Here is a 9,519-nt window from a genome sequence, read left to right as displayed (position 1 = left end):
CTCTGAGGAGCTGGGACCAAGAAGGAATGAGACTGTCTGGGGGTGCGGCTCTTTCAGCCCAGGCAGCCCCAGATCTGACAACCAGGGCACCAAAAAGGGCCTCCTGAGTGTCCCTGAGGAGCCCAAGGTCCCCTGGAGCGGTACAGCTTGTACAGCATGTGGCCAAATCCAGGCGGCCTGCCTTCCTGCTGTGCCGTTAGGCTCTGTGTCCTCTCTGAGCCCGGTGTTCCTGCCACCCCACCCCCCAGGGCACCCCTCATTCCAGCTCCTACACCCGGTGTACCCAGAGCTCAGGCCGGGCGGAGGGGAAAGTTGGCAAGTGCGCAGCGCCCGCGGGGGAAAGCGTTAATGGGCGGCCGGGTGGGAGCAGCTCGCTCGCTCGCCCACGTCACGCCGGTGCGGGCTCGGCTGACGACCGCAGCGCCTGGGGACGCCGACGCGCTCTGCTCGCCAGGTGCTACGCCTGGAAATGTCTCCATTAGTTGTCGCCTGCTCCCCGCCGGAGCGCGCGCGCCGAGCGGCCGCGCAGAGCCCTCGCGGGCCGCCGGTAGTGGCCCGGCGCCACCGCAGGTAGGCGAGGTCCCCGCTCCTGCCCCCGCCCCGGGCTCCGAGACCCCTCCCCCCTAACGGGGAGGCGCAGGCTCGGCGCGGCCGCCGAGGGGCTCGGGCGGCGGCGACGGTGGCGATTCCCCGGTGCGTCCCGGCTGCGCACTGCTCCCCGCGGGCCCAGCGCCTCGGCGGCGCGGGCGGGCGCGTCCCCAGCGCAGGTAGGGAGTGGGCTCGGCCGCACAAACTTTGCGAGGATCGCTCCTGCGCTGGAGGGCACAAAGTTTGCTGCCTGCCGATGGGGTCTCTGGAGGCCGCCGCGTTCGCTGCAAGTTGCAAAAACGAGGTGCGGGGGAACAGCGCGGGGAGCGGGGCCAGCGCGGGCCAACCGGGCCTGCGCTCAGACACCCGGACTACGAGGCCGTCCCGGCGCGGGCGGCGCCCGGCGGGGGCGCGGTGGGGGCGCGGCAGGAGATCCGGAGGGAACCGGCGGGAATGGTGGGCGTTTCGGGGAGGAGGATTCAACGCGTGCGCCTGCAGCTCGCCCCACTGGCTTTTCGAGAGACCCCAGAGGACAGGCTGCGAAGAAGTGACCTGCCAACCCTAGGGTTCGCGAGTGTGAAGCCACCGACATCTAGAACGCCTCTTTGCCCCTCACCCGGCCGGGCTGTCCGCAAGCAGTGGGCGGGCACTGCTCTGAGGTCCTAAACCTCAGGAAAGATGGTCTTTGCCTAGTGCTGCATGCGCCCTCCTCCGCCCCACTCCTGGGGTCAACTTCGCTGGACTGGAGGAAGTCCCTCGCCACCCCCACCCCCACCCACGCTCTCGGTTCGGGTGGGCCTGGGTGGCCTCGGGGACAGCTCCGGGAACCCGGAGTGCCTAGGTTCAGATGATGGCGGGGACGAAAATCCCACCCGGCGAGGGAGAAGGGCAGGGCGGGGCCTATCTCCCCAGAGGCCTCCAAGGTTCTGACAGCAAGAGCGACCAGCAGGCCTCTAACATCTGGAACTAACCGTCCTCGGGTTCCCTCATCCTTGGCTCCTTTAGAATGCAGCAGGCTAGTGGGGGCACCTCACCCCAGCCACGCTGCTGCCCTGAACCGCGGGCTTCCAGTGTGTCCTGCTAAGAGCTGTATTTAGAACCGGGGCCCCTCGAGGGACATGGGCTCATCACTCCGCGTCTATGCAGGTCCATTTAGCTGATGATACCCGAGATGCTGACGCTCTTCAAGGAAACCCCAGGTGCTCATCTCAAGGGTTGTTCTTTTAGCGAAGGGCACTTGGTAGTTATTCCGGTATTATCTATGGAACAAAGATGATCCAGAAAGTACCCCAGTTTGAGCAGGTGGGCCTCAGCCTGGACGCGGGTTATCAGCGGAATGTCCAGCTGCGCGCTGGTCTAGAGACAGACGGCGCTGACCCCTGCGTCCAGGACTGGTCCCAGAGCCTGGGTGAGAACCAGCAGCCCCAAGCTTTCCCAAACAGAGTGGCTGGGCCTGGGCCGGGCAAGAAGCGGAGGATCAGTGCTCAGCGGCCCAGGAGAGTGGAGTCGGTGAGCTAGGTTTCAGGATCGGGCAGACGGTCGCCTTTGAGAACCCGGCAGGCTTGTGGGGCTGGGGGCGTCTATTTACACACAGTCATCCTGGAAAGGAAAATAGAACAGTGCAGTGATGACCGAAGGAGGTCCCTGAAAACCCACCCAGCTCCCCACAGAGGATATGTGCCTGCCAGGCTCCTGGGGTGAGCATGTAGTTCAGAAGATGAATGGTCGCCTGTTCAGGGGACTGTTTTCAGCAAGCTACGGCCGAATCTGGGGGAAAGAACCGAGGCTCTCAGGCCTGGATACGCGGCGCTGCCGGCCAGTCCCCAGGCTCTGGCAGCTGGACGACTCGATGCTTACTCCCCAGACCGCTGAGCGCTCACCATCACCAGGCCGGGGCCATGGGGATGGGGTGAGGAAAGGTTGCTGAATGCCATCCTTGCATAGCGATTCTTGCTCTCTGAGTCCTCAGCCACCCTCTCCTGGTGCCCCTCCCTCAGCGGGCAGGGCCTCATTACCAGCAGAGAGAGAGAGAGAGAGAGAGAGAGAGAGTTGTTTGTAAACAATAAATAATGGAAAGTAGGAGGACGTTCAGCAAAAGCCTGAGCAGAAGCCGGAAAACTGGAAGGAGTTGGGAGGAGGGACGATGGGGGAAGGGAGGAGTGAAGGAGGAAGACGGAGAGAGATTGAGAGATTCATTTCTGCAGAGAAGCCCCGGTGGCTAGTTTCTTATTATTTACAGGAAGGTGATATTAGCAATTCAGGTGAAAAAGAAATAAACACAGCTGCCACGAAATCAATACAGAATTCAAAAAAAACAATTATTAATGTCATTTGACTCGTGTTCTTTATATATCTCTCCCGGCTACAGACGCTAAACTGTCTGAATAATTTGCATGGCGCGGCTATTCATTATTTCCGATGTTTTTCCTTTGCAAGCAGTTTGGACGTGGCCGGCTGCGGTCCGACGCGATCGGAGAACTCGGATTTTCATCTGTAAATTAAAGCAATTACGCAGCAGATATTATATGATGCGTACTGTGGTCTCTAGATAGTCATCAATCACCTTCCACCGAGCTGTCAGAGCGGGCAGCTTTCGTTTCTTTGAGCCAGGCTTGCAGCTGGGGAGAGAGTGAGAACGTCATCATTAATTAGAGGGTGACCCTGGGGCAATTCACAGGTCTGAACCCAGGAATCTCTCCCAGCAAGTCTGCACAGCGCCGCCGCGCGCGCTCCCTCCGGCCGAGCGCCGGGGGCCGAGCGGAGCGAGAGCAGCCGGGGCGAGCCCGGGCCAGGGCGAGCGGCGGCGCGGGAGGCGGGGAGCGAGTCCGGGGTGGCCCACGTTCCCTTGCTTCTTGCGTGCTGGCCTCCGCTTTGGACTCGGGCAAGGCCCCGGGGCTGAGACTGGCTGTGGAAGTCCTGGGGTGGGCACTCGGCCTCCTGCCCAGACTGATCAGTGCGCCCCGGGGAATGGAATTAGGCGAAACGGTCTGGGAACGGCTCCTCTGCCCGAAGTCCAGCGCCTCCTTCCTCGGGCCAACTCCCGACGGTCTCCTGGAGGAGAAGGACTGTGGGAGGGGCCCCTAAGCTGAGTCCTGAAACCTACCGCTCTTCGGAGCGCTCAGGACTTTTAAACAGTCCCGGGTTTAGCCGCATAGGGCTCGGCGGGAGGGGAGGGGAGGAGAGGAGAGAGTGCGGCCAGCATAAGGGGTGGGGGAAGGGAAAGAAGGGCCTTGCGCCCAGCGGGAACTCTCAGGAAGAGTGGGGTGTCCCCCAGCACAGAGGCCCGGAGTGGCGAGTCTTGCAGCCCTTGGCCGCTGAGCCCTGGCGTGGCAGGCTCCGGGAGAGGCCCCAGGACTCACACACTGAGAGCGTTTTGACCTCCGGGTGCATACACTGTTGTAGCCGCGTCTGATTCTGGAACTCCGTCGGGAGTGGGGTTCGAACTAGTGGGAGGCGTTGCCGACTCCGGGTTAAACAACAGTCGGGCCGATTCCGCGGTCGCCGAACGCCGGGCCCGCGGAGCCGCCCTCCTCCCACCTGGAGGGGCGCGGAGAGCTCAGGCCCAGCAGCCGCCCGCGCCCGCGCGGGGCTCATTTTAACTGTTGATTACATCTTCATGAAGACTCACTCGTGTGTCCCTCATACGTCTCATTTGTAATTGAGACTAATGATTACAGTGGCGCGGGGAGGAGCAGCTGCTCATTAATTAATTTCTAATTAAAAGTGCCTCCCGTCCTCGGTGACTAGGGAGAAACGCCGTTCGTTGGGGCGATCTTGGCTCCTCGGAAGAAATTCATTTGTTGGAGCGCGTGGCCCCCGCGCCCCGCCCGGCCGGGCCGCGGCCGAGTGACCCGGAGTCTGCGGCCAGGCCGCGCTGCGGAGGGGCTGACGTCAGAACCCCGCCGCTTAAAGCCGCGCACAGCTGACTTGACGGGTTTGCGAGACTGGTTTTTTTTTTTTTTTTTTTTTTTTTCTTTTTTGCAAAATATGTATTTGTGTCGCCGCTGCGAGGCCGGTCGGTCCCAAAGCCCCCTCGAGGCTCTGAATTGCGAAGCTAAAAGGATCGCGGCGGCAGCCGCAGCTCACTCTCCTGCCCGGTTAGAAAAGTTTGCTGGGCGCGTAGATGCATTAACCGGCTCTCCCGCTTCGCTCCCCGCAGCGCCTAGAAGCCGGCGGCCCCGGAGCAGCGGCTGCGCCACGCCGGCGACCGCGTGCAGGACCCCGCCGGCCCTCCTGCGGGCCCCGGGGCGCCCTCACCATGTCCTACCCGCAGTTCGGATACCCCTACTCCTCGGCGCCCCAGGTAAGGAGGCTCCACGGGGCTGGAAACACTGCCTGGCGGGCAGCCCGGTTTCTCCCCCCAGGAAGCAGGGCCTGCGCCACGTGCCCCTTCTGCCCAGCCCTGGGGTTGAGCTGGGGTGCTGAGAAAGGCTAACGCGAGGGGGCCCCAGCTCTCGTTTAGTTTCACCTGCACTCTCGGGCTCTGAGGCTGCGCCTCGGGGGAGCCCAGGCACCCAGTAGAGTCGTGGCACCTGAGGGCGTGCGCGACTTTGGAAACCCCTCGGGGAGGGCGTGAACGCTGAGGGGCTGGACTGGCTGGGGCCCACGTGGCTGGAGCGCGGCCGGGCAGGCTCCCCGCGGGGAGGACGGAGCGCTGGGTGGCCCGCCCTTCCTCGCGGCCCCTCTCTTCCCCCAGTTCCTGATGACCACCAACTCCCTGAGCACGTGCTGCGAGTCAGGGGGCCGCACGCTGGCCGACTCCGGGCCCGCTGCCTCGGCCCAGGCCCCAGTTTACTGCCCGGTCTACGAGAGCCGGCTGCTGGCCACGGCGCGCCACGAGCTCAACTCTGCAGCTGCGCTGGGCGTCTACGGGGGCCCTTATGGCGGCTCTCAGGGCTACGGCAACTACGTGACCTATGGTTCCGAGGCTTCCGCCTTCTACTCGCTGGTAAGGGTTGAGACGGTGATTCTCCAACCTTCCCCGCCGCGCCATGTCCCAGCCCCTTCGATTTGCCAACATCACTTTCCCCAACTCTGGAGGCAGAGGCGCGAGGCCTCTGTGCCCGGGACTGTGAGGCCCCTGTGCCCGGGACTGTGAGGCCCCTGTGCCCGGGACTGTGGGGGGTGGGAGAAGCCTCCTTCAACTTTGCGCCTCCGAGCCTGGTCCTTGGGAACACGACCAGCTCCGCCCCCACCCCAGCCCTTGTTGGGGCGAGCAGTCAGGCGGACCACTGTATGTGATGTATTGATTGTTCTCGGGTCACTATTAATCCGATCAGATTTCTGGTTCTGTCTGAATGGGCTCCTCCTGCCCCCTTCTGTCGCGCTTCCAGCTCCCCAGTTCCCTCGCTCTTTCCTGGACTCCCTCTCTCCTCTCCTCCAAGCCTCCCCCCAACCTTCCTCCTCCTTCCCTCGCCCTCTCCCGGTCCCCTTAGCTCCTCCTCATTTCTCTCCTCCCTTACCCCTTCTTTATATCCCGTTCCTCCCTCACCCTCCTTTTTTTCTGCTATTCCCCAGCCTCCAGCCCTATTCTGTCTCCTTCCCTCCAGTCTCACCCTCCTGTCTCCGGCTCCTTTATACTTATTTCCTATTCCCCCGCCCCCAACAACCCCCTGCAATCTCCTCATTCCAAGTCTTAGGGCTCCTTCGCTGCCTAGGCACTAGGGACAGTCTGGGGATAGGAGCGCAGCATGCCGAGCCTGGGGCCTAGGGGAGGAGCTCGCGCCGGGTGGCGTCCGCGAAGCCGCGACCCAAGGCTGCTGGGCTCCCACAGAACAGCTTTGACTCCAAGGAAGCGCCGGGATCTGCGCATGCGGGCCTCGCGCCTGCCGCCGCCGCCGCCGCCGCTTACTACCCGTACGAGCCTGCCCTGGGCCAGTACGCTTACGACAGGTGAGGAACCGGCCCTCTGCGGTGCCCCGGGGTCCTTGCCCTCTGGTCAGCTAGCACCCCCACTCCAGGAAACCCCAGGCTCCCTCTGGAAAACTGGAGGCAGGACCAGCGGCATTGCTCTCCTAGGGTTGAGCTCCGCTGACCAGGCCTCGGTCCCAGCCCGCCACCTGGTGAGCCCGTGGAGCCAGGGTTAAAAGCGTTTCTGGTTTCCCACTCTGCCGCCCCCAACCCCAGCTGGCTTGACTGTCAAAACCCTGGTTGTGTTGTGGTGTGGGGGAATCGCATCTCGCTTCCCAGGCTTTGAATGCTTCCTCCCCCCCTCAAGAAGTGTGGCCCAATGGTGTGGGCCCAGCCCAAAAAAGGTAAGAAAGGAGCCCAATAAAGAAACTCAACGACATATATGTCTGTGTAGAGTGACAGACGCTTGGCTAGACCTTGTGCCCGTTCCCCACCCCTGACCTCAGTGGCTCAGGAAAAAGCCCAGACTCCGTGTAAGTTTAATCAAATATAAACAATTATCTTTGCCTTCGGGCCAAAACCAGCCGCCCCCGCGGGCAGCGGCCGGAGCCAGGACCTGGGTAGAACCTCATCGTAAACGCACCTGCACGGCGGGGACTGAGAACCTGCCCAGCCCTTGCCCCTGGCGCCCCATTGCTCCGCCTGTCCCCAGGTACGGCACCATGGACAGCGGCACCCGGCGCAAGAACGCCACGCGGGAGACCACCAGCACGCTCAAGGCCTGGCTGCAGGAGCACCGCAAGAACCCCTACCCCACCAAGGGCGAGAAGATCATGCTGGCCATCATCACCAAGATGACCCTCACGCAGGTCTCCACCTGGTTCGCCAACGCTCGCCGGCGCCTCAAGAAGGAGAACAAGATGACCTGGCCACCGAGAAACAAGTGCACGGATGAGAAGCGGCCTTACGGGGAGGGCGAAGAGGACGAGGGGGGCGAAGAGGACGCCCGGGAGGAGCCCCTGAAGAGCGCCAAGAACGAAGGTAGGTCGAAGTCGATGATGCTGGAGCTGGAGGCATGACTTCTACCAGAAGGTCCAGGACAGCTAAAGACATTGAACCTTTGGGGGCCCGGGCAGCGACTGAACGAACTGACCCATGTTGAGGGTGGGGGAGAGTATGTATGGGGGGGGGGGGGGCGGTGCTGTAGTGGTGAGCCAGGAACACGTTTAAAGAAATCCAACATTACATTTAAAACATTAGACACCCTTCCACCATTGATTTGAAGCTGAAGGTCCCTCCACTCACAAGGGTTGTCATTTTGGGGTCTCAAACCCTCTGGAGGAGATGAGAGGTAAGAAGAAAGGCATGGTTGCTTCTCCTTGCTCCAGAGTCAGGCCCCATAACCATGGACACAGGGTTAGGACAAAGGAGATGGAGTTCTGGTTAGTCCACCATCCTCTCGCCCTGCACTGGTTACTCTTTCTTTCTTGGGCAGAGCCAGCAGGCAAAGAGGAGAAGGATCTGGAGCTCAGCGACTTGGAGGACTTTGACCCGCTGGAAGCCGAGCCCCCTGAGTGCGAGCTGAAACCTCCCTTCCAGCCCCTGGACGGTGGCCTAGAACGCATCCCCGCCCCATCAGAAGGCTCCAGTGCCCCTGGAAAAGAGGCCTCAGGCACCCAGCGGATGGCCCTGGCCACAGATGGTGGGTCTGCTCTGGACCAGGACTTAGAAAGGGCCCGGAGCTGCCTCCGGAGTGTGGTGGTGGGGCCAGAGCAGCAACCAGGCGCCGGGGGTGGCCCGCAGGCCTGCGAGGCCAAGCTGGGCTTTGTGCCGGCTGGGGCGACTGCGAGCCTGGAGGTCAAGCCGCGCATCTGGTCCCTGGCGCACACGGCCACCGCAGCCGCCGCCTCCAACCTGAACCAGACTGAGTTTCCTTCATGCATGCTCAAGCGCCAAGGCCCCGCCCTCCCTTCGGCCGTCTCGTTGGCGCCCCCTTCGTCTTCACCTGCGGGCCCGGCCCCCGCCGGTGTCCTAGACAGGCACCAGGACTCCCCGGTAACCAGTCTCAGAAACTGGGTGGATGGAGTCTTCCACGACCCCATCCTCAGGCACAGCACTTTGAACCAGGCCTGGGCCACTGCCAAGAGTGCCCTCCTGGACCCGGGGCCCCTGGGCCGCTCGCTAGGAGGGGGAGCCAACGTGCTGACATCGCCTCTGGCACGCACCTTCCCGGCCGCTGCGCCCCACGACGCCCCTGCCGCTGGCGCCTCCAAGGAGCTGCTGGCCCTGCCCAAGGCCAGCGGGAGGCCCTTCTGCGCTTAGCTCAGCGGGACCTCTGGGCCCCGGAGGGAGTTGGTGCTCAGGCTGAAGGCTCGCACGTCGAAGACTCTTTTTCTAACGAGTTTCCAAAGCTAGGTGAGAGCGCGGCGAAGCTTGGGCCGCCAGCCCACCCTGGAGGGAGGATCTGAATTCGGTCTCCCAGAACCACGGACTAAACCCTGGATCTGTAGCTCCAGGTCCACCGACCATCCTGGCCATTTCCAAACTCGGGGACTGGTTTAGATCGGGCTGAGCCCAGAGCAGCCTCCCTGAAACATAAAGTTTACATCCAAAAGTTTACATGGAGAAGACGTTTTGGTTCCAAGGCTTTGTTTGTGTAGCAGTCTTCTGGGTGTGAGGCATGCCCGTGTTCCTTCTGAGGACCTCTCAGCCTGCTGACCTTTTTATTTCATCCTCAGCACATAATTCTCACCCAAAGCACTTCCCTGAATTTACACTGTTGCACACTCTTAACTCGATAAAATTATGTTTTTTTAATGTATGTTCACACCAGTAATTGCCTGCTTCAGAGGCTGATATAACAAAACCAATAAAACCGAGTGATGATGTTTGCATTGCAAAATGAACACGTTACCAAAGTAGGGGTTTGAGAACTTGTTGGAGGAAAGGGCTGACCACCAAGGGTAGGAGTAGGGGGCGGGTACTGACCCAGAGTACCCGGCTGCTTGCAGAGCTTAACACAGAGTTTGGTAAAAGCTCTTTAAAAGGGGGGGGGGGGGGGAGTAAATTTTCAGGTGTCTG

The 9,519-nt window shown here is 61.8% G+C and overlaps 1 protein-coding gene across 2 annotated transcripts; it reads left to right on the top strand.

Moving 5' to 3' along the window:
- The first annotated feature begins 348 nt into the window (after nt 1-348).
- Nucleotides 349-9,312, top strand: IRX4 (iroquois homeobox 4). Of its 2 annotated transcripts, none has more exons than XM_066253597.1 (6): nt 349-570; nt 4,748-4,891; nt 5,285-5,536; nt 6,362-6,480; nt 7,151-7,479; nt 7,934-9,312. In XM_066253597.1, exons 1-6 carry the CDS (start codon nt 349-351, stop codon nt 8,758-8,760), a joined length of 1,893 nt encoding a protein of 630 aa, XP_066109694.1. In that variant the 3' UTR covers nt 8,761-9,312. The 2 variants fall into 2 exon arrangements, with proteins under 2 accessions (XP_066109694.1, XP_066109695.1); XM_066253598.1 differs by lacking the exon at nt 349-570 and adding an exon at nt 782-892.
- Nucleotides 9,313-9,519: the final 207 nt, after the last annotated feature.

This window comes from Saccopteryx bilineata, chromosome 1, assembly GCF_036850765.1.
Source record: "Saccopteryx bilineata isolate mSacBil1 chromosome 1, mSacBil1_pri_phased_curated, whole genome shotgun sequence".
In the NCBI taxonomy this organism is placed as follows: Eukaryota; Metazoa; Chordata; class Mammalia; order Chiroptera; family Emballonuridae; genus Saccopteryx; species Saccopteryx bilineata.
This window is presented reverse-complemented; position numbering and strand designations above follow the sequence as displayed.